Below are 25,358 nucleotides of genomic sequence, written 5' to 3'. Positions count from 1 at the left end.
ATATATATATATATATATATATATATATATATATATATATATATACATGAAGGCAGATTAGTGAATAAAATCTCTCCTTTTTATATATATAAAAATTACAACACGGCTTCAATGCTGTTGAGATTCAAAGGATAGTTACTTAGCTGTACCAATAAATAAACAAACAAATAAATAATTGCATGAATGAATCATAAACTCTTTTATAAGTATAAAAAAGCATGCAAAAGAATTTTAAAAAATAAATAAATAAATAAATCTTTTTTATATATAAAAAAGCATGCAAAAGGATTTAAATAAATAAATAAATAAATAAATGAGTGAATTAGAAACTCTCTTTTATATGTATAAAAAAGCATGCAAAAGGTTTTAAACAAATAGATAAATGAATGAGTGAATCATAAACTCTTTTATATGCATAAAATAGGCGTTCAAAAGGACTATAACAGTGCTATGACAGAGAGACCCAGCTGGCCAAACACGCCATATATATATACCATCACGAACTCTTGCACCACACTCCGTAAATGATGCAGAACAGCTAAGGCCGGATGATGGCTTAGTCCTCATGAATACCGGAGAGGATGAGGGAGACTGCTTATCAGCAGCCAAGCTCGTACTAGCATTTTCATACCATTACGCAACCTGCCGCTACACACTGACTGACAAAGGAGATGGGAGCCAGCAACTCCTAATGGTACGGAATGGTTGTTAGCCTATAGCAAAGATGTCTGACTTCTGGCTGGTCTACCTTTTAACATTATTATTATTATCAATTCCAGTTGTCCTTTCTTCCTCACACCGCTGGACTCTGGAACGGACTCTCTGAAGATGTCGAGCTGCTGGAACCTACAAAGTTCCAGGGAAGATGCAGTGCATGGCTACCCTAGTACTATTCTGCTGGTATTTTAATACATTTTTTGTCATCTATTTATTAATTTATTTTTACCTTTTGTTTTCGATGAGCGAGATCTCTTCTTTCTGGATTTCCCATAATATGCTTTGGAAGCTCGAATTTCAAGTCAGTGGCCCCTTTGGTGGGGTTGTTCCATATGAATAAGGTTCATCTTCTCAATAATAATAATAATAATAATAATAATAGCCATGATTCCCATGACAAAAGTACTGCAGAAGATGGATGCTGGGTACCAACTCAAGAAAAGAGGCAACAGAATCAACCATCTGATGTTCATGGACGACATCAAGCTGTATGGTAAGAGCATCAAGGAAATAGATACCCTAATCCAAACTGTAAGGATTGTATCTGGCGACATCAGGATGGAGTTTGGAATAGAAAAATGTCTTAGTCAACATACAAAAGGGTAAAGTAACACGGACTGAAGGGATAAAGCTACCAGATGGGAGCAACATCAAACACATAGATGAGACGGGATACCAATACCTAGGAATAATGGAAGGAAGGGATATAAGACACCAAGAGATGAAGGACACGATCAGGAAAGAATATATGCAGAGACTCAAGGCGATACTCAAGTCAAAACTCAATGCCGGAAATATGATGAGAGCCATAAACACATGGGCAGTGCCAGTAATCAGATACAGCGCAGGAGTAGTGGAATGGACGAAGGCAGAACTCAGCAGCATAGACCAGAAAACTAGGTAACATATGACAATACACAAAGCATTACATCCAAGAGCAAATACGGGCAAACTATCCATAACACGAAAGGAAGAAGGGAGAGGACTACTAAGTATAGAGAACTGCGTCAACATCGAGAACAGAGCACTGGGGCAATATCTGAAAACCAGTGAAGACGAGTGGCTCAAGAGTGCATGGGAAGAATGACTGATAAAAGTAGACGAAGACCAGAAATATATAGAGACAGGAGAATGACAAACATAACAGAGAACTGGCACTGCAAACCAATGCACGGACAATACATGAGACAGACTATAGAACTAGCCAGCGATGACACATGGCAATGGCTACTGAGGGGAGAGCTCAAGAAGGAAACTGAAGGAATGATAACAGCGGCACAAGATCAGGCCCTAAGAACCAGATATGTTCAAAGAACGATAGATGGAAATAACATCTCTCCCATATGTAGAAAGTGCAATACGAAAAATGAAACCATAAATCACAAAGCAAGTGAATGCCCGGCACTTGCACAGAACCAGTATAAAAAGAGGCATAATTCAGTGGCAAAAGCCCTCCACTGGAGCCTTTGCAAGAAACATCAGCTACCTTGCAGTAATAAGTGGTACGAGCACCAACCTGAAGGAGTGATAGAAAACGATCAGGCAAAGATCCTCTGGGACTATGGTATCAGAACAGATAGGGGGATACGTGTAAATAGACCAGACGTGACGTTGATTGACAAAATCAAGAAAGTATCACTAATTGATGTCGCAATACCATGGGACACCAGAGTTGAAGAGAAAGAGAGGGAAAAATGGATAAGAATATCAAGACCTGAAAATAGAAATGAGAAGAATATGGGATATGCCAATGGAAATTGTACCCATAATCATAGGAACACTAGGGACGATCCCAAGATCCCTGAAAAGGAATCTGGAAAGACTAGAGGCTGAAGTAGCTCCAGGACTCATGCAGAAGAGTGTGATCCTAGAAACGGCACACATAGTAAGAAAAGTGATGGACTCCTAAGGAGGTAGGATGCAACCCGGAACCCCACACTATAAATACCACCCAGTCGAATTGGAGGACTGTGATAGACCAAAAAGTGGAAAAAATATTATTATTATTAATTTATGTAATAAGTTGATAGTATAATATATAATTACGGATTTTTATTACACAAGCTGTTTTTCTCGAGATCGTGAATTTCTTAGCATTAGCATTATTACTGGAAAAGTAAATCCACAATATTGTCTGTTCGATTTTGTAATTTGTAATTTTATTGACACATGTGATTATGAGTTTTCTTTGGATTACTATTATTAATATGATTATTATTAATGGAGACCTTCTCTGGGGGCAGTAGCGCAGAATACATCAAATAGCTGTTTCTAGTTTCTACGGCATTCAGTTTGTAAAGAACCTCCTCTCTGGGTCTTATAACCTTTTCATCAGCGCTTAGCTTTTATATGATGTTCCCTGGGGTCATGTTGAGGTGTTCTGTTACACTATTTAGTGATGTTTCCTCTGAGGTTGAGAGCGGATGCAGTACTCCCGTAACAGATCATCTTTACATGACCGCAGGGAACCTATAACATGAGAGCCAGGTGCTGATTAAACAAAAAGTGATCCTACCTCCAGCTTGATCGCGTGCTCAAATCTACGGTCAAATACGCGTTGTTTCACCAACGAAAATGAAAATAAATACGCTATATTCTATTAGAAACTATTGTTCTGTACTGCTTAACATGCACATTATTTATTTTTTACATTTTCATTCTAATAAATATATCATAAATATCCTATCCTAAGATTCTTGTATCTTTAACTCAACGCGAAACACCTTTTTAGGTTTCCATAGACCTTTCCTATCCCCCCAAACAACAACAACGACAAAATAGTTCGTAGGCTTTCTCCCCAAGTAAGCGAGGAAGGCTATAAGATACGTAGAGGTGACTTATACAAATGTCTAAGAAACAGCTATTCTATCTAACACTACCGCCCTCACAGAATAATTTCTCCTTCATTATCATTACGAGCATGATGTCGTGTGCTACGCTGTGCTGGAACACGGTGCTGCCCGTCATGTCTTCCCTACCCTTCCTATCCTCTCCCTACCCTGCCTCCGCCCATGGCGGACAAATGGGTATGCAGGAGGGTGGATGTGTCATGTATCCCCCTCCTGACCCCTTACCTGCCCAGCTCCCCCCTAGGTGGACAAACAGGTTTGCAGGAGGAGGGTGAGTGTGTCATGTCTCCCCCTACCTTCCCAATCCACTACCAACCGGGACGGACAAATAAGAAAGATCCACTCGGATTTTGTTGTTGTTATTATTATTATTATCATTATTATATTCACAAGAAAAGAGAAGTGTACGGTGAAATACAGATAACAAATAATAAACAAAGGTTTAAAAAGTGCAAACCTCCGCTAAAGCTGAAGAATTCCTCTTTAAAATCTAACCACTCGTTGCCTGTCACGAGTAACCAATGATAATACTTTTTGCGGAAATACGCCCATCCACGATGTGACCAGAGTCATCGGCGGGCAAGGGGAAGAGAATCTAATAAAGAATTATTGTTTAAGACAGGATTAATTTTAACAGTATTCTACAAAGACAGTTACATCACAGCAAAGGTTCAGGAAAAAAAAGAAAAAGAAAATGAGTGAACTATGTACCTGGCGTTCGTCGAATGTTGTGGATCGCAGACGAGGGATAACAAGTACAAAAAATGCGCCGAAGGTTCTCAGCCGCGGCCCACGAAACTTTCAGCCACGGCCTGGTGGTGGCCTGCACGATCATGGCCGACCTTAACCTTGAGTAGAATAAAAACTACTGAGGCTAGAGGGCTGCAATTTGGTATGTTTGATGATTGGAGAGTGGGTGCTCGACATGCCGATTTGCAGCCCTCTAGCCTCGGTAGGTTCTGAGATCTGAGGGCGGATGGAAAAAGTGCGGACGGACGGACAAATAGCCATTGCTATACTTTTCTTTTACATGAAACTAAAATGGACTTGGTGGCTCGCAGCCCCATCCCAAAAGACTTGCTGAGAAGATGAAGGCTAATATCTGTAATGATACCTTTAAGGAACTTTAATCGTCGACGTCAACATCAAAAGCAACGTTAGATTTTGACGGAACACCCATTTTTAATCCTCAGTAATATATTTACAATATAAAATAAATAGCAACGAGATTGGACTGACATCATGGCGAAACTTGGAAAGAATTTTAAGCAATCTTTAAAGAAAAAAACTGGTTTACAAGCATTTGATTTTTTCTTTTTCTTATCATTTTGGCTTTTTGTTTTTGTGAAGAGGGAATACCTTAAAATGATTTCCTCCATCTACACTTCGTGTAAAGATAACAATATCTTTTGTCACTATAGTAACGAAAACAACCTTAAATTACACAAACGGTTTACTACAACTTCAGAAAATAGCAATAAAATAATAATAATAATAAAAAAAGACAACAGCGCTTATATTTCTTATGTACTCATAACATCAAATTTGTTCAATTTTCCATTTCAAAAGGTGTTACCTCCGACTAGCGAGTTTCGTCAATAGGAAACAGAGGCGTCTCTGTCTCAACATTTATACATAACGTTTCATATTACCAAAGTTTCTGTACTTGCTTGCTTGCTGCTTGCCTGCTAATCATTCTTTGCCTATTTTTTTTTTTTTTTTTGTTTTATTATATTGGCCTCTTCTTTAACAAGATTCCAAAAAATTATATATTTTGCAAATTAATGAAGTTTTATATATAAATGTTATGATCATAAGGTATCAAAATCTGAAATCTATCCCTCGAGATATATATATATATATATATATATATATATATATATATATATATATATATATATATATATATAATATATGAATAATGAGGGTTCAATATCCTCATTACATAATATATACTCAGTAATTGGGCGGATACTTGGAAATCTGTTTGATGGTAAATAATAATGCCAAGACTATGTTCTTCCTAGTCTTGGCATTATTATTTATCATCAAGCTATATATATATATATATATATATATATATATATATATATATATATATATATATATATATATATATATATATATATATATATTAGATGGAATTCTGTTGTTACAGAACATTTTTACCAGTCATATATATATATATATATATATATAAATATTATATAATATATATTATTATATATATATATAGATATCGATATATATATATATATATATATATATATATCGATTTTTTGATATATAATATATATATTATTGAGAGAGAGAGAGAGAGAGAGAGAGAGAGAGAGAGAGAGAGAGAGAGCCATTGTTAATATTCATATTATTCTAGACAGCATCCATCACTCTTGTCACTTCGTGCTATATATTCAATATCTCGGTCATCCGAACAAGATGAAGATAAAAGGTCGAGAACAAAGAGCAGCTAGCGAAAGAATAAATGAATAAGGAATGGGAGACAATCCCCAAAGAATAAAGGAAACGAGAAAATTGCTCTTCGGTTTTACCCATAAGCTGAAATCGACAAAGATTCCTGGAGACTCCCTTCTAGGAAATTCCCTCGATGACGTCACGGAGTTACCAATGGCGCATTACTTGCCATTATGTTGGCGTCAACGCACCAATGTCGCTTACACCTACGAGGCAGAATATGGATCCTAGAGAGATAAAACAGTGTTTTGAGACCTCATGGTGGCACCAGCAAGTCTTTGTTGATATGTCTGTATGAATGGTTTGAATGAGCAGAAATTACGTAACTGGCAACTGCATATACTCACCTCGAAGGATGAGAAGTTGAGAACCTGAACTCAGCCACTTCTCCAGTCAGCCAGACATCCAGACTCAGTCCACCTGGAGACCCTTATCCGTAGCGAAACATTACTCCGTGACGCTTTCGCTTGTTCGTACAAGGATTTAAACACCAGCTTTTCCGCCGTATATAAAGTAAGTACCCTTAGACGCATCTGCTAATTGTTGCTTATCGTCAGGTGAGCCGTAACAGACATATACCCCTGACTTCAAGATCACGTGAGCTTTGGCTGAGAAAATTCCAGTGTTTAGAACAGAGAAATTTGTTTAATTTGATGTCCTCAGGTAGGGTAGAGGTGAAATAAGCATGCAGAGGGGTGGTTTCTCTTTGGGAGAAACAGACCGTTCTGATTGGCCGAACACAAGAGGGCTGACTCACCAATGAGGTGACTCTAGGAAAACTCTGAACACTTAGTAGCCATTGGTAGAAGCGCTAATCCTCTTCCTTGTTGTGGGGTAACCGTTATATTATTTATAGCCATTTAAACAGGTGAAATCTCCACGGGTGTATGACTTTATACGCACATGTATACACACTCACACACAGGCATATATATGTATAAATGTCTGTATGTAGAAGTGTGGTACATTTGTCGCAAATTCACTTGTAGCCTTTCTAAATAAGCAACAAGTACACATTAGTACCGAGTTCACTTTGTCTTCAAAACAATTCTGTTAAAACTCTTTCCGTGCAGAAAACTTAACCATTTAACCAAATTAAGTTTTCATCGGGATAATGCATTTCTCGTTCCACCATGATTTGCAGGTTACTCATACTCATGGTACTCGTTTTTGTCAATATTTATGACGACACGACATTCATTAATATGTACGTTTGGCCGTTTATTGTCCTTCCCCGAAGGGTGTCGTGACGTCACGGTCTACCTGCGACTGGCCTTGAAGATTATGCTGAGGGCTATCTTACTGTTTATGTTTCTGTAGGATATCGTTTAATATAATCTTATTTATATAACTTATACACAATATATATATATATATATATATATATATATATATATATATATATATATATATATATATATATATATCTATATTGTATGTATTATGTAGCAATAGTCTGAAAGTCGTTCATGCCTTCATCTCTTCATCGCTTTTTCCCTGACCCAAATTATAAAACAACAACAAAAAGAAACATGGAACTAGCTGAGCGTAAAAGCAAAATGATTTGTGATCTTGTACTTCAATAAGCTCCGCAAAACTGTAGACACTTCGGCCAGCTACTGTAGCGTCTTGGATAGGTTTATGGGTGAGGCCTCAACAGGGCGCATTTTGTTTGTGAGGTTTTTGTTTACGTTTTCCAGTGAAACGCGCTCTTGAAAGTCGCTGATATTACACGTACAGAGAAGCGAGGGATGTATTATACGTTAAGAGTTGGGTTTATTTTGACATATTCGATTTGTAAACTGCTCTGCTTGGGGAAAAAAATAGAACGATTATTTGTGTGGTATAAATGATCCATATACGATATGTATTTGTGTGTGTGTGTATATATATATATATATATATATATATGATATATATATATATATTTATATATATATATACATACATAACTTAAAATTCATATATTGTATATATATATATATATATATATATATATATATATATATAGATATATTTACAGTTATGAATGCTTTTTACATATGCACAGTGCAATGCTTGCAGCACGCAGATACTTTTGTATACGAATCTATAACCATTCAGTCATATATATATATATATATATGTATATATATATATATATATTATTAATATATTATATATATATATATATAACTTAAATCTTCGAGTACTTCTGAATATACTTCACAATTGTCACCCCGTATGGTACACTGTAGGCATTACTTAAGGTTATTTGCATCTTTCCTTCCTAAGACCCCTTTCATTCCTTTGACTGTACCTCCGTTCATATTCTCTTTCTTCCATCTAACTTTCCTTAACCTTCTGAAACAATGATTTCATAGAGCCACTACGAGGTTTTCCTCCTGTTACAATTTTTTAAGCCTCCTTAACTACTATCAACTTTCCTTTCCAGCGCTGAATGACCTCATAGGTCCCACCCCTTGGTCTTTGACCTAAATTCTATATTCTCTTCTGTTCTATTCACAATTGCAGGTACTCGGATATCCACATTTAATTCGTAATTTCAGATCATTTTTAAGTTGACCGGATATCCATTCCATGAGTGTCATTTCATACCGGTTTTTTTTTATTAGAAATAAACTCATCTCCATTCTGCAAATGCACGTTTCAAGGTCACTCCTGACCGTGCAATGTCCTGGAGACTGAATATGATCCACCCGGGCTGGAACCAGGGGGGGGACCTGGCAGTGGGTGCTCCCAGTCCCTAGCTTCCAGGGAAGGTGAGGTCATTCAGCGCTGGAAGGGAAATAGACGGAAGAAACTCTTGAAAAGTCTCACAGGAGGAAAACCTCAAAGCAGTTGCACTATGAGAGGGTGGAAAGTGAGATGGAAGACCGAGAATATGAACGGAGCTATAGTAAAAAGAATGAAAGAGGTTCCAGCTATGGGTCGAGGGGACGCTGCAAAGAACCTTAATCAATGCCTACAGCGCACCACATGAGGTGCACTGACGGCACTACCTTCCTAGGGGGACCACGTATAAGCATTTCATAATTCCGTTAATAAATATAGAATGCTTTTAATATATGATATAATTTCAAACATTCTTAAATCCTTGGCGTAATCTGAGGTACCCATGTTATGTTTTTTACTTATAAAATTACATCCATTGACTATTTACAGATATTAAGATATTTTTACAATTTACTTGTTACCTCCAACCTCTTCGTAATTGTAAATGCTCAAATATTCGCTTCCTAATTCCATTCCAAAATGACCTTTTGTCACCTAAAATATTCAAAAATCCATTGCGTATCACGCTCTGGGAACTCGAATCTCCAACACTTCAGAAATGATTTTGTTGCTTCAGATATCCCAAATCTACTTCAAATTGTTCAAAATGCCCATTTTCAAACTTCAAATATTCATTACAATCCCGTAAAAATCTTTTTCTTAAACGTTAGATATACCAAATTTCATTTTGGACATTCAAATGTCTAAAATTGCACTTCAAATGATAAAAAATTATCCAATAACTCCAAATACCAAAATATCCATTTCAGCTTCTCATAAACCATATTCATAACTTTAAATATCAAAGTAGATTCATTGACAATTTCGGTGTCCAAAAATCCTCTTTAATAACTCAAATTCACCAAACATCCGTTTCAATTCCTCAAAAAGACCCATTTCTTAAACTGAGACATTAAAAATGAAATTAATTTTTCAATGTAAATATCCGATAATCAATTTCCATGGTCAAAATTCTATTCAATAACCTCCCAAAGCGCCTCAGTGGCGTGGTTGGTTTGATGTATGCTTCTCACCTTGGTGGTCGCGGGTTCGATTCTCGGCCATTCCATTGAGGAGTGAGAGATGTGTATTTCTGGTGATAGAAATTCACTCTCGACGTGGTTCGGAAGTCACGTAAAGCCGTTGGTCCCGTTGCTGAATAACAACTGGTTCCATGCAACGTAAAAACGCCATACAAACAAACAAACAAACAATAACCTCCCAGAGGAAGTCGTGTCATCGTAGCTTCAGAAGTTCAAGAGGGGTGCGATACATTAATACCCTAATACTAATATTCCCCTTTTGGATTTTAATACATTTTTATCTCGTTAATTTATTTTTTTTTCTTTTATAGTAAGAGGGATCTCTTCTTTCTATATCCCTTTACCTCCTCTTACTTCTTCCTAATGAACATCTTGATATTCTTTGGAAGCTTGAACTTCAAGTCAAGTATCCCCTATGCTTGTTTCATTTGAAGAAGGGTTCATATTCTGAATAATAATAATAATAATAATAATAATAATAATAATAATAGGTACACTAGGCACGATCCCAAGATCACGAGAAGGAACCTGGAAAAACTAGATTTCGAAGTAGCTCCAGGACCCATACAGAAGAGTGTGCTCATAGAAATAGCACACTTAGTGAGAAAAGTGACGGACTCCTAAGGCGGCAGGATGCAACCCGGAACCCCACTAATAAAAACCACCCAGTCGAATAGGATCACTGTGATAGACCAAAAACAATAATAATAATGATAATAATACTCAAATATCCGTTGCTTATTCTAGAAAACCAATATTTGAATTGAAATAAAGCAAACATTGGTCTTGCAATCAAAATGCCTAAATCTAACCCCAAACGCTGAAGAAATCCAATAATGATTCCAGGCATACAAATATCAAGATCAGTTCCTCAAAAAAAAAAATCTTTCAACTTAAAATATAAAAGAAATCCTCATCGCAGTCCAAAAATCCAAAATTCAGCTCTAAATGCTCAAGAAGCCACTTTAATAACACCGAATATTATATTGCAGATTCTCAAACAGCCATTATTCGACTTGAAATGTTAAAAAGAAAGATTATTTTTGCAGTTCAAATACCTGCAATCAACTGCAGATGCTTGAAAACCCATTCCGAAACCTTGCCCTAGGTCAGGAGAGAGATTCCCCAAGCACTGTGGTCACCGCGACGCCACAGAACACCCGAAGCCTCTTCTCGGGAAACCACTTTTTGTGTTCCACCTCCTTGAAAAGAGAAGAAGAAGAGGAGGAATCAGGAGAGAGATAGAAACAAAAAAACATCAAGGCTCCGCCGAAGACCGGGCGAAGTCTTACTTGTTCCAACGTCTACTCCAGTGGGTCTCAACGAGTTTTATTTGGTTGTTAGATTTTAGGAAAAGCTCAGGTATACCGGATTGTCTCGTCTCTGAAGTTGAGCGAACTGGGGTTTAGGAGTTGGCATGTCTTGACATAATATGTATCTCTGTCTCTCTGACTTATTATTATTATATTCACAAGATGAAAACCCATACATAATTGTTCTGTGCAATAATATTGCTAAAAGGGCCTTGTTCAAACTGATTGGTATCTAGCGGAGTTATTTATTCCAAAAAGTTACAAGTTTTCAAGGACAACCAGTCCTCATTATCAAGCATTTCAAGGATACTTGAAAATGAGGACTGTCTCTCTTTGAAAGCTTGTAACTTCTTTTTGAATAAAAAAAACTCCGCTAGATACATCTAGTTTGAATGAGGGCCTTTTAGTTTATTAGTGGCTTATTTTTTGTTACTTTTTCCAGCGCCAACAATCCCTATAAGAATCACTCCTATACAAGGAGGATGCAGAGATTTTCTTTTCCATTTATAAGAATTTCTTTCTCCACGAAAGTTACTGGTTCAGGACACACGAAAATCTGGCTCCTTTGGAAACTGTGTTGCTCTCATTTCCTTTTGTTTTCTGTAAAACGGGAGACTTTTAGATTGTTTCGCCCATTGCTACTTCATTTTTCTCCACTAACAAATGTTGTAACTATTCAATAAACAAAGTATTCTGCACAGGAGTGTCAGTCTAGCTGTGCTCATATGTTTAATTTCACTGAAGCGTCATATTGTTTGTAGATGATTATTTTCACTGGCAACTTTGCGAACTACTCTGATGAAATCGTCGAGGGGCAACTCGGGACGATTTTAACCTTATCTAAATCACCAGGTGACAACACAAAAATGTCTTACAAAACATCACAGTTTGACAACTGGGAAAAGTCTCCAACTTAAACTCTAGTTGGCAACTCGCCTACTACGCCTTTGACGATAGCACCAGTGATGAAATCACTAAGGGACGACTCTGGCAGACGGTAATCAAATTAGTAACTGGTAACCAGAAAGACTTTTTGACATAACAGCAGCTGGCTACATTGCGACTCGAGACGAGTCAGTATCCGGCGAGATACCCGTTTCAATTCGCGGGAAATCCGGCCTGTTCTAAAAATATTGTTGTCAGAGCTCACGTATATGAAACATCTAAATAACATCATGTAGCGGGGTGTGCAGGAGAGTCAATTACGCTCAGTGGAAAGGGAACATAGCTAACTATAGTAGATTCACATCAACCGCGCATTTGATGTCTAGGCCAGTCCCTTACGACGCTCCTGATAGGCTGTTGATAAGCCAATCACAGGGCTGGAAACTCTCTGTCTCTCTCGAGAGTTCACATGGGTAGTATCTATGTTCCGCCTCTCCTGTGGGATACGTCTTTCAGTAGAGGTGTAACATGCATCCTGCCTATGTGAACTCTCGAGAGAGACTGAGAGTTACCAGCCATGTCATTGGCTTATCAACGGCCAATCAGGACCGTCGTAAGGGACTGCCCTAGACATCAAATGCACGGTTGATGTGAATCTACTATAGTTCCCGAACAATCGATTCATAGCGCAGCTACTTTGAGGTTTGCCTCCTGTTTTTCGCCTTTCACACTTTTTCCGCCTTCCATTACCGATTCAGCGCTGTAGGACCTCGTACTGGAACCAACTGGTGAGATCTGGTTTCAGATCCAACTCTGGATGGGATGCACACTCGACTACTGAGAGATATCTGGTTCGAGAGACAGATATGACAGACAGACAGATATACAGGAGTATGTGTATGCATAATCTCGGTTTCTTATTTTTTGTTTATGTTTAACGGAAGTAAATATATATACAAAAATATTACAAATACACGAAACAGAGGGACTTGCACGTGTTAGGTTCCCACCAACTTGTATATGTAAGTATATATAAATATATATAGCATATATATGTATATGTACTTATATATGTTATATATATATATGTGTGTGTCTGTATTATTTGAACAAAGTTACAGCCACGGAGGACAAACTGAAACACTAGAGATGCTAAGTACTTTCGTCTTATTACCAAGGCGTAGCCACAGCAACTGAAGATATACAGAGTCAGGTGACTATAATATATATGTTGGGTATAAGTCCCAAGGGAATACAAAAAGGTCGGGAGGTCACAGAGTAGTCAAAGGATTAACATTGAAATCTGCTTATTGGTAATCCTCTTTAATATCTTTTTCAATTCCTTTTTGAGCTTATGTTTTATTACCCGGTTCAAAAGAAAATAATCCATGACACATTGAAATTATTCACGCAGGTTTGCTGTAACTTTTCTCGTTTTTAATACTTTAGTGACTTTGAAATAAAAAAAATATGTACTATATACATATACATCATGTGTTTATATATAATCTATATGTATATATATATATATATATATATATATATATATATATATATATATATATATATATGAGAAACAGTCATATTGTTGTAAGGAAAAATAGAGATACATTGGTGTAAAGAGTGACAAACACACACACTCACTCACAGAGAGAGAGAGAGAGAGAGCGTTCAAACTTGCAAACTTTGAATGTTTAAGAAGTACAACAAATCCCCCAAATCCCAATATAAGCTGATTCACTCATGCAGAGGTATAACACACGAATCTAGTTGAACTATGGGATGGTGTCGGGGGCGTGAGGGGTTGGGGTGGGCGGGGGTGGGGGTTTTATCCAGGAAGCAAGACGAAACTTAGCTATTCCTAGAATTCCTGCTGAGCAAGTTACTTACTATCTAGAGAGAGAGAGAGAGAGAGAGAGAGAGAGAGAGAAGAAAGCGAGAGAGAAGAGAGAGAACAAAAGTATAATGGATTTCTTTTGGAGAAGTAGAGGAAGGAAGAATATTAACACTTATTGGTTTTTCACAGACAAGGGAGAGAGAGAGAGAGAGACAGAGTTTGTTGGATGTCTAACAGAGGAGATGAAAAAAGCATAACAACATTGCCATTGGTTTCTTGCAGAGAGAGAGAGAGAGAGAGAGATAATGACAAAAAAATTGTTTCTCAGAAGATCAGTTCTAAGTAGAATCTAATGTAATTTATCCGCATTAGGCTTGTAGGATTCTCTCTCTCTCTCTCTCTCTCTCTCTCTCTCTCTCTCCAAATATCCATTTTTTTGTTACCTCAACCTTTTTATTTTCGTATCCATCCCATTCTGTGTGTGTTTTTTTTTTACTCATGTACGATAAACAAGAATAAAACACAACGACTTCTGGAAAACGTACGATAATCCTCGCCAACCAAAACGCGCGTGAATTCCGCCTGGTTTAATATTGATATTTACTTCTGTCAACGAAGTCGAACGAGGGTTATGTATTTGTCTAAACCTATCAGCTTGTTTGCCTGTTTGTCTTTCCGGCCACTAGATGTCTCTGGTGTGGCAGGGGTTAGTTAAGCGCTTAGCAAGAGCTGAATCTGATGGGATTCTGGCGTCGAGTCAGGAGTGCTTACTACAAGATAGCGTTTAATGACTTTATCCAGAACTTTTAACGAGTTTATTTCTGCGCGTGTGCGTGCGCACATTACGTTCACGTGCGCTCGTGTATGCTAACTATTAACCACATGTTTAACCTCGAGTTAACCGCGGTGGAATTCCCCTTTATCTCAGGTGATTATGCAACAGGAAAATAATAATTTTCGAGATGCCAGTTAGTTATTTGTTTATTTTTTTGGGCAGCTTTTGTAGTTGCTACTTGCGTGTTTTTTTGCAACAGCTGTTTCCGGGTTGCAGTGACTGAAGTGTATCAATAATCCTTTAAAGGAAGTCGAAAAAACGATCCGACCTACAGCTTACTCAGGGCACATGCTAAAATCTACGGTCAGGTAGAGCGTTGTTACACCAACACAAATGAAAATAAATACGCTTTATTTTAGTAGAAATAATTGTTTTGGACTGTTTAACCTGCACATTATCTATTTCTTAAATTTTCATTCTAATAAATAAATCATAAATATCCCACCCTGAAATCCCTGTATATTTAACTCAACGCAAATACCTTTTTCAGAACTTACTCCCCGAGTAAGCCAAAATGTAATCTGCTGATAGAAAATTATATAAAGATTGTTTACTAAGTCAACCACGTACAAACAGACACAAACAAATATCCACCGTAACTATGGATATCCTGCAGGAAGTTCACACCTTTGCCAATCCAATAGCCATTATTCTCTCTAAGATTAGTGAGTGCTGCTCTCTCTACCGAGAGCCAGCATCTTTAATCTGTTGAGGCTATGTCTAACTTACATAATATTGTGGAACAGTCTTCATGGATGCCTGATAGAAACTGAGGCTACTGAGCTGGAGAAAGGCTGTGCTTTCTATATACTACTGAAACAATTTCTTATTTATATATCTATGTTTGTGTGTAAAAATGTTAAAGATAATAACTCCACAGTCAGACTTACCGTCGTCCAACTCGGGCCAGTGTCTCTTGCCACGGACTCCTACATAGGTGCGCAGACTGGAGGTACATAGGTCGGATCTGGCACGGCACGTAATGTCCCTCGAGTTGAGACGTGGTGTCTGGACCTTCTGTTACATTACCGGTATTTTCGACAATACGGCAATCTCAATTTACCAATGAGGACACCCGGGATTAATCCTACAGGGAAGGGACGATTTAGCATTGGTTTCTGAAGTACCCATTCTTCTGTTATTATAATGATAATAATAATAAAATTAATTTCAGCTCAAAGCCATATACATGGAATATGCAAAGTAGAGACAATAACTTTATGCAAAATGATAACTGGCCATATCCACATACTTGCCGAAGAAGTAGAAAAAATAACATTCATAATATTGATAATGCCAGTAATTATATGGAGACTAGTAAAAAAATAGCATTCATAATAATTGTAATGACAGTCATAATAAAGAGAATAGTAAAAAAAATATTAAAAATTATACCAATTAAAAAAGATTGCAGACAATTTAAACTAACCAACTACTGATTTTCGAATCTAAATTAGTTCTTGTTAAACAAATTAATGGACCGAGTACAGAAACAAATACGCAAATCACTATGAAATAAACAATATGCAATGAGCAGATAAATACACGAGTCATTTAACGAATGGGATCAGACACGAAACCGGTAAATATTAGAAACAGGAAAAATACAGAAATAATGAAAAATGTAAACTAATTCAATATTTACGTTAATTAAAGACTTACAAAGGATTGTGCTGACGCATACAATGGTCATTAGTAAATTAAATACCACAGAGTAAATAAATAGGTAAACAGAGACTAAATTAATCAACCAGAGAGAGAGAGAGAGAGAGAGAGAAGATTTGTTTGTATGGTGTTTTTACGTTGCATGGAACCAGTGGTTATTCATCAATGGTGACCAAGGGCTTTGCGTGACTTCCGAACTCACGTCGAGAGTGAACATCTGTCACCAGAAATACACATCTCTCACTCATCAATGGAATGCCCGAGAATCGAACTCGCGGCCACCGAGGTGGTACGCTACTGAGGCGCTGAGAGAGAGAGAGAGAGAGAGAGAGAGATTTCACTTCCCCCAGCGTCATAACGAATTCTGTAACAAGGGGGGACTATAAGAAAATGCACTACAATCTTTTACCAAGTTTCCTCCCAGTTGGAAATTAGCTTGTTTTAGCGTGTTTTTTTTTCCTGTTATAAAATCAGTGCCGCTAACGAGGCAAGGCTCGGCTTTATTATTAAACTCACGTCAGTCTTTTTGCTTAATTACTGCTGGACTGCTGTTACGGATTGAACTGGGATTTGTGTTCCAAATGGCTCTACGTATATTAGTGAGTGATCACCTATCAAAGTGCTGATCAAACGCAATGCTGAGAATAATAATAATAATAATAATAATAACAATAATAATAATAATAATAATAATAATAATTGAAATAGATATATCATTATTATTATTATTATTCAGAAGATTAACCCGATTCATATGGAACAAGCCTATCAAAGGAGCCCACCAAAGGGGCCACTGACTTGAAATTCAAAGTTCATTAGGAAGAAGTAAGAGGAGGTAAAAAAACATAAAGAGAAGATTCCCTTTATTAAAAAAAATTAACAAAGAGATAAAAATGCATTAAAGGGGAATGAGAATAGTAGTACGGTAGTAATGAACGTCTGAATTTCCAATTCTCTCCTGTACAACCTTTGCCTATTATTGACAGGCATGTTTTGATTATGTAAACACCCATTATATATATATATATATATATATATATATATATATATATAATATATATATATAGATATATATATATCATATATATATATATAATGTTTATTTACTGGCAGTTCTTGCTTAATGCCATAAAAAAAAATAACGCACAATTGACAGATGTTCTCTGATACCAAGAAAAATCAATACCATAAATGAAGATAGCCTTTTCAATCTATTATTCATTTTTCATTGACAAGTGACGCTGTAGTTTATTAAGATAAATCTGTAATGTATTTAATATTGACGGAAGCTTTATCCAGTGAAGGTTGAAAAATAACTTTTGGCAGATTTACTTCCTGTGAGGAGTCATTTCTACTAAACTTCTTTCTTGCAAGCGTTGATTGATTGTATCGGTATTAATTTATCATATATACTGGCAGGCGTTCTTTGCTTTTTACCAAGATTATCTTATCATTAAATATTGACACGAGTTGAAGGCTAATAATATAATTTTTATTTTGTCAAATTAATTCTCTCATACTATCAAGATAAATCTTCATTGTAATTGCTGCTGACACTGGTTTCATTCTTTCTGTATTAACATACCACTTCTGAAAGATTTATTTTCCGAGCAAAATTTATCACCTACTTTATCATTCACTGCTGTTGGCAGTGATATTAGCATCGTAAACTATTCATGGATATTTGATTTTTGTAGAGAGCAACCTGCCATTTATCTTTCTTTGAATGGAAGTTCAATAGTTCCATTAAGACTTTTCTTATCTGCTGAACTTTCCACTGAAATTCTTTATTTTATGGAGAATGGCTTTGTTGTCGTTCTTGCTCCTGTTGTTCTTGTTAGGGGTTAGGAAAGGTCTATGGAAAAGCCTATAAAGGTCCGAAAAAGGTGTTTCGCGTTGAGTTAAAGATACGGGAATTGAAAGATAGGATATTTATGATTTATGAAAATGTAAAAAATAAATAGCATGCATGTTGTTATACAGCACAGAACTATTATTTGTAATAGAGTGCAAAGTACTTATTTTATTTTTCGTTGGTGAAACAAAGCATTATTTGACCGTAGATTTTGGCACGCACCCGTGTCAGCTGGAGGTCGGATCACGCATTGTTTATATCATAAAGATTAACCTATCTATTACTGACAGGTGTCTGATTTATGACCAATCATCTATCAATTATTTTGTACTGACAGGCAATTCTCTGCCTATCATCAAGAATACTCTGCCTTGTATTTGATACAGTCAGACGATGAGTTATATAGACATATTTCACTTCCTCGTGAAAGAGTTCATGGTTCTATAAACAATTATTCACTATTTACATTTACTGACAAGTATTGACTGTTTCTATTTAGATATGCATATCTATTCCTTTCTATTTTCAGGGGCTGTACAATTCTGCTAGGATTAACTTATCACCTACTATTGAAGGTGGTTGGCGTCATCAAGACCAAACGATATCTTGTTATTTTCTTGTTACTGCCAGATGTTTGATTGCATAACATTAATGATAACAATGTTCTCGCTATAACAATAACAAAATAATAGAGAATAAGAATTTCCTCGTTATTACCCGATGTTTGATTTCATATCAATAGCAATAACCAGAAAACTGGCTTAAGAATTTCAACAGTTATAGCCAGATGTTTCATTTTATATCAATCACAAGAAAACTGGGAATAAAAATTTCCTTGTTGTTGCCAAATGTTTCACTTCATATCAATCACAAGAAAATTGCAATAAGAATTTCCTCGTTATTGCCAGATGTTTCCTTTCATATCAACACCAATAACAAGAAAATTGGCAATAAGAATTTCAACAGTTATTGCCAGATGTTTCCTTTCATATATATAACAATAACAAGAAAATTGGCAATAAGAATCTCCTCGTTGTTGCCAGATGTTTAATTTCATATCAATGACAATAACAAGAAAATTGGCAATAAGGATCTCCTCGTTATTGCCAGATGTTTGAGTTTTATCAATGACAATAACAAGAAAATTGGCAATAAGGATCTCCTCGTTATTGCCAGATGTTTGATTTTTATCAGTGACAATAACAAGAAAATTGGCAATAAGGATCTCCTCGTTACTGCCAGATGTTTGATTTTTATCAGTGACAATAACAAGAAAATTGGCAATAAGGATCTCCTCGTTACTGCCAGATGTTTGATTTTTATCAGTGACAATAACAAGAAAATTGGCAATAAGGATCTCCTCGTTATTGCCAGATGTTTGATTTTTATCAATGACAATAACAAGAAAATTGGCAATAAGATCTCATTATTGCCAGACGTTTCCTTTCATCAGTCTATATTCTATAGTATATATCTCCCACCTCCTTTCTGTTGACAGAATGATGATGGCTCCGGCCAGAGTCGCGTGGCTCCTGCTGGCCCTGGCAGCAACAACGGCGCAGTGCCATGTCGCCAAGAGGCAGGTCGACACTTCCAACATACCCGACGACGTCCTCATCGCCTGCTTCGCCGCTCTGGCGGACGGGAAGGAATGCAGTAATATCGTCCCGACGCCGACGCCGAAGCCGGAGAGACCTGGGTGTCGGTGCGTCAAGCAGTGGGAATGCCTGGACGAAACTGGACCATCAAGTAGGTGGCAGATCGACGATTTTTTTTGTGTGTCTTCTTTACTGATCGTTGGAATTTGAATAAATATGTAATTTAGACCAGGGGCCAAGAGCTGGGGCCAATAATGAAGTGAATCTAGGTAAGAAATGTCACAGATAAAAGTCACATTGAATTTTCCTAGATAGTGACACTCCCAAGGGTTTCAACCCAGTATGTTTAGTACAAGCCCGTCGGGGATGACCGTAAAATCATAAACAAAACTGTTAAATAAAGTTACTTTTTTGTTCCATGACATTGTTTTCCTAGCCAAACTTGTGACCTTTTTTCTATGACTTTATTACCGGCCACCAGTGAGGTCATTCAGCCCCGAAAGACTTTTAGACATTAAGAAGGTCTGAAAGGTGTAACAGAAGGAAAACCCCTAACAACTCATAGGCCGTTTGAGGGGGGAAAGTCAGGTGGAGGAGAGAGAAATGTGAATGTAGTTCAGGGATCTCGATGCAAACACGGGTAGAAGTGTACCATGTCAAAACTCCCAAGCTTTTCTTCACAGTTCATGGCTGTCAATGCAAAATCAAGTGTGACGTCGTTGACAGACTTTGACCGTCTTTCTTGCAATGACCAATCTTTCCTCTTTCCTTCGCAGTCACGACAGACACCGGAATCCTAACCCTGGTCAATGTCCGCTCGATCTGTCCCGAATCCTTCGAGACCTGCTGCACCAACGTCAACCCCAACCCTCCCGAACGACCCCCAACACCAGCGCCGCCTACCTCGCAGGCTTGTGGTCAGCTCAGGCCGCAGGGCGTGTCCTCCACTTTCGTCGGTTTCACGGTGAGTTCAGGGTGGCGTGCTTGCTTGCTGCTGTGCCCTCGGGGTTCTTTTAACGGTTGAGGGACTCCACTTAGGATGTTTGCCAAAACACGCACTCAGCCAGATGTCTTTAATCGTATAGGTTGAACTAAATAGAATGTAGAATCTTTCAACTTTACTTTATGCGTTTTGAAGGTGCTAAATCTCCTTTGTTTACAGGACAAACAGGCGCAGTTCGGACAGTTTCCTTGGATGGCCGCCGTCATGAACACCCAGGTACCCGGAACGAATGGCGCCAATGTTTATGTTTCTGGCGGTTCTCTCATTCACCCTGGAGTAGTCCTGACAGCTGCTCACTACATGGCAGAGTAAGTAGGCTGAACCAGCACAGCCTTGCTTTAACAGTACTATTGCTAGTGATCAATGTTTATACGTTCCCTTCTTATGTATTGCCATTTGTATGTTAGTGTCATTTCATGTCAACTGACATTTTATTTCATTACTCAACAAGGTCTCTCACGCATTACCTGACAGAACAAGAAAGGTAGAATTGTGAATGTTTTTTTTTTTTTTAAATTGCCTTGACTTTGCTACAGTAAGCAACTCTGTTTCCTGGTTTTCCTAAGAGCAGCTCAATCCTGAAAGGTGTACTATAAGCTGTAAATCTTTAAGTAAAATTGATGTCATAATAACTACAATTATGATGAAGCAATGGGCACCTCTTCCCATTAATCTCTCCAAAGTTTTGCCTTCAGTGGCATGGAATGACACTAAAGTTATAAAATCTCTTACATATCTAGGCAACTACATGCTCCACGATGGATTGTGAGTTACCTGTTTTCATTAATGCAGTGATCAATCATTCAGCAAAACTGTAACCTTTGGAATCATTTCATTCTATCAGCTAGTCAATGAAGCAGTTATCCAAAGCCTGTGACCTGCCTTCTCAACTCAGCACATTAGATTTAACTGCCAGTTATTCATTCTGATAAGAGCTTCCTCTCTGTCAGTCAAGCAATCAGTCAGCCACTCGATCTTCTACATAAACAACTCAGATTCGATTTCCCTTTAGATGTTTTTAATTCCCAGTTGTGAGGCCTTCTGCTTTATAGTCTGCCTAGGTTCCAAACTTCTTTAAAGCTCTCCTACTTCCAGTTTCATCCGTCATTTAAAAATAAAGCCTTCAGGCAAACCTAAGGGAAGTCTTGAGATCTTTTTTGTTATCTCTGGAACTGCTTCCCTGGGCGTTTTATTGCTATCTTCTCGCATTCCTTATCGTTTATGACAGAGAAATCTCACAGCAGTCATATCATTCCCCCAACCACCAAGAACGTATGTGCCAGCTACATTTGTTTAGTGTTAGTAGACAAATGCAGCCAACTTAGTCCACCAAAGACTGCCGTATAAATATTACGACCGAATCTTTCTTGCAGAAGGTATCCATAAAGATTATGGAGTGTGTCTATCCATGAAAGTTAATATTGTAGGGTGTTATAACGGAGAGTCATAATGTTCGCACTCACTATTTTTCAGTGATCCGGCTGTTACCTTTGAAATTTGGTAGTTTCAGGGCAAGAGTTGTAGGAACTTGTAAATTTTGTTAAGTTTTTTGTTTTTGTTTTAGAGGGAATGCCAAACCTTAGACAAGGAATTGAATCAAAAACTTTGCTTACAGATTTGTCAACAGTCCAGGGAAACTGGCTGTCCGCCTAGGTGAATGGGACTTCAAGGTTCCGTCCGAGCCCGTTCCCCACCAGGAAGCCAAAGTCACACGTGTGGCTATTCATCCTAATTTCGTGCCTAACCAGTTGACACATGACGTGGCCCTGTTGTTCCTGGATCGTGAGGTGCCGCTTGGTTCAACTATTGGCCTCATCTGCCTTCCAGAACCATTTGAGACATACAACAGTAACGAATGTTACGGCTCCGGTTGGGGCAAAGATGTTTTTGGCAGAGAGGGCAAATACCAACAGGTAGGGTACATAAGAAAACCAACCAGTTGTGTTACAGAAATCTTTACGTTTTTTAATTCTTTATGTTTGTGTAATCCTATTACTGCTGATACAGATTTTAATATCTCACTCTCTAGAGAGCAGATACAGAGTTCATGGTCTCAGACAATTCATTCAAGTGTCATTTTCTCTACTAGATCCTGAAGTCCATAAAACTCCCGATGGTTCTGAACGCCCAGTGTCAGAGTGCTCTGCGCAACACTCGCCTTGGGGCAACCTTCAACCTTCACAAATCCTTCGTGTGTGCTGGAGGCCAACCAGGAGTCGACCTTTGCACTGGAGATGGAGGCTCACCGCTGGTTTGCCCTAAAAAGGACGGCTCCGGCTATGTACAGGTAAATAATCCAAGGTATCCTTTCAGCTGTTGTCTTATTCAGAATTGTTACTGACAGGATTAGAGGACCATGATCATCAGTGTTATGGGAGACACGGCTGAAGAAGGAGACAGGTAGCTTGACCAAGCTACAAAATCACTACAAGGGTGACATAGAAGATCAGCGTGAAGAGAACATGGGTGATAAAATGTGTGATGCAATACAGCATAGGGCTGAAGGGACACTTACAAAATACTTTGATAATTTTTTGTTGCTTGACCCGTAGGGAGGTTGTGCCATCAGTGCACTTCGCGTGGTGCACTGTAGGCATTAGTTAAGGGTCTTTGCATGGTCCTTTTGGCCCCTAGCTGCAACTCCTGTCACTCCTTTTAGTGTACCTCCGTTCATAATCCCTTTCTTCCTTCTGACTTTCCACCTTCTCTAACAATTGCGAGGTTTTCCTACCTACCCTCAATTTCCCTTCCAGCGCTGTATGACCTCATAAGTCCCAGTGCTTGGACAAGTCCCAGTGCTCGGCCCTTCGGCCTAAATTCTATTTTCTGTTCTGCGTTGCTTGAGTAAACAATGTAGTCTATTTGTGCTCAAAACCACAGCTAATTTTGAGGAAAAATGATCAGTCCAACCACCCATATCCAAACAAATTCATGGTAGCAGAGAAAGTGCTTGATTTGTCATATGTTAAACTTTGGGCACAGGCCACCCCAGTGTTTCTCAGATTATTGCTACTTCATCTTCTACATGTTACCGTATAGGGCTCAAGACAGTGGCTGTCCTTGGCAATGCATTAATGCATACAAGTGCCAATGACGTTCAGCCAAGGAACCATTTTCTGTCTTACACATGTTTTTTTTCTGTCAGTTGAATTATATGCATTTTTTTTTCAAACCACGTATTCCCTATCTTCGATACTGTATTTTTTCAGGCCATGTTTTTCCTGTTATTTTATGTTGTTTGTTACATTCAGGTCATGCATTCTCCATCTTTGTAAATTTACTTCTCTTGTTCAGTCTACCTTTGAAACCTACTTATAATTTTTTTCAGAATCTCTCCTGTTTTTATCAAGTCATTTGTCATTTCAACCCATGGTCTCTCTGTCTACTCTGTCTATTGGGGAAACAAATCCACAGCTATGTATGTGTATATATATTTGAAAAAGGGCACTGAACAATTTCCCGTAAGATATCTGTACAGATTAAACTTTAAAATTATGTATACGTATACATAACTGTGAATTTTTTTCTCCATTTCAAGACTCGTACTACTATGAATATCTATTTTAATTGTGTCCATTACCTTCCAGACTGGTGTGGTCGCCTGGGGCATCGGATGTGGCGAAAACGGCATACCCGGAGTTTACGCTTCTGTCAGCGAAGCCGTGCCCTGGATTGGGCAGGAACTTCTCGCCACTCATAACTTTGATGTGCGACGGGGGCCAGCTGGGAAGTAGGCGTTTAGGATGAATGAAGAAGTGTAGGGGAAACGGAACAGAAAAGGTCTCTCTCTCTCCTTTGTGAACTACATTGAAAGATTACGCGAAACATATTCCTGACGTTGAAGACATCTGACGTCTTTTGATAATGGAAGTTCTCTCTTCCCAACCGCCTCTCTCTCTCTCTTTTTCTGAATTTTTGCTTACACGGAGGGTAAGGGACGATATAGATATCTGCTGATATAAGGGTAGACTTTGGCACTAATACGTTTGTCGACTGTTGTGGGAGAGACAGAAAAGAATAACAGTAATAATAAAGCCACTTTGATGACACGATTGCTGTTCCTGTGAACAACTAATATCTCTTGGAATAGTTTCAATTTTCATTCTATGTCAGTTTTCTTTTCATGAAGAGACGCGAGTGTTCGTTACTTCGTCAAAATGCGTACCACCAAAACGGAAAGGCCTCGACGAGGTAATCCTCTTCCTCTCTTATACAGCAGACAGAAAAAGTACGATGTACGATAGGAAATGATGCACAGAGTCTTCATGAAAAGAAGACTGAAATAAAATGAAGACTGAAACTATTCTAAGAGACGTTAGTCACAGGAACAGCAATCGTGTCATCAAAGTGCCTTTATTATTATTATTATTATTTTATTATTATTATTATTATTAATTATTATTATTATTATTATTATTATTATTATTATTATTTTAATCTTTGTTTTAACAGACCGAAAAAAAAAGGTACCAACCCCACAGCCAACCTTCGAAAATCTCTTTTCATCT

At 37.7% G+C, this 25,358-nt stretch overlaps 1 protein-coding gene across 1 annotated transcript; it reads left to right on the top strand.

The window, feature by feature from the left end:
• Window positions 1–6,401: 6,401 nt before the first annotated feature.
• Window positions 6,402–25,237, top strand: LOC135205328 (phenoloxidase-activating factor 2-like). Its single transcript, XM_064235774.1, has 7 exons — window positions 6,402–6,554; window positions 19,748–19,998; window positions 20,624–20,811; window positions 21,010–21,158; window positions 22,466–22,763; window positions 22,940–23,137; window positions 24,438–25,237. Exons 2-7 carry the CDS (start codon window positions 19,749–19,751, stop codon window positions 24,582–24,584), a joined length of 1,230 nt encoding a protein of 409 aa, XP_064091844.1. The 5' UTR covers window positions 6,402–6,554; window position 19,748; the 3' UTR covers window positions 24,585–25,237.
• Window positions 25,238–25,358: the final 121 nt, after the last annotated feature.

Source organism: Macrobrachium nipponense, chromosome 49 (genome assembly GCF_015104395.2).
Source record: "Macrobrachium nipponense isolate FS-2020 chromosome 49, ASM1510439v2, whole genome shotgun sequence".
Taxonomy (NCBI): domain Eukaryota; kingdom Metazoa; phylum Arthropoda; class Malacostraca; order Decapoda; family Palaemonidae; genus Macrobrachium; species Macrobrachium nipponense.
This window is presented reverse-complemented; position numbering and strand designations above follow the sequence as displayed.

Bases quoted from the DNA above. Each gene is read 5' to 3' on its own strand.
- LOC135205328 (XM_064235774.1), top strand. From the start codon at position 19,749: ATGATGATGGCTCCGGCCAGAGTCGCGTGGCTCCTGCTGGCCCTGGCA. The intron at 22,764-22,939 runs GTAGGGTACATA...TTTCTCTACTAG, and splicing joins GAGAGGGCAAATACCAACAG to ATCCTGAAGTCCATAAAACT. The intron at 23,138-24,437 runs GTAAATAATCCA...ATTACCTTCCAG, and splicing joins ACGGCTCCGGCTATGTACAG to ACTGGTGTGGTCGCCTGGGG.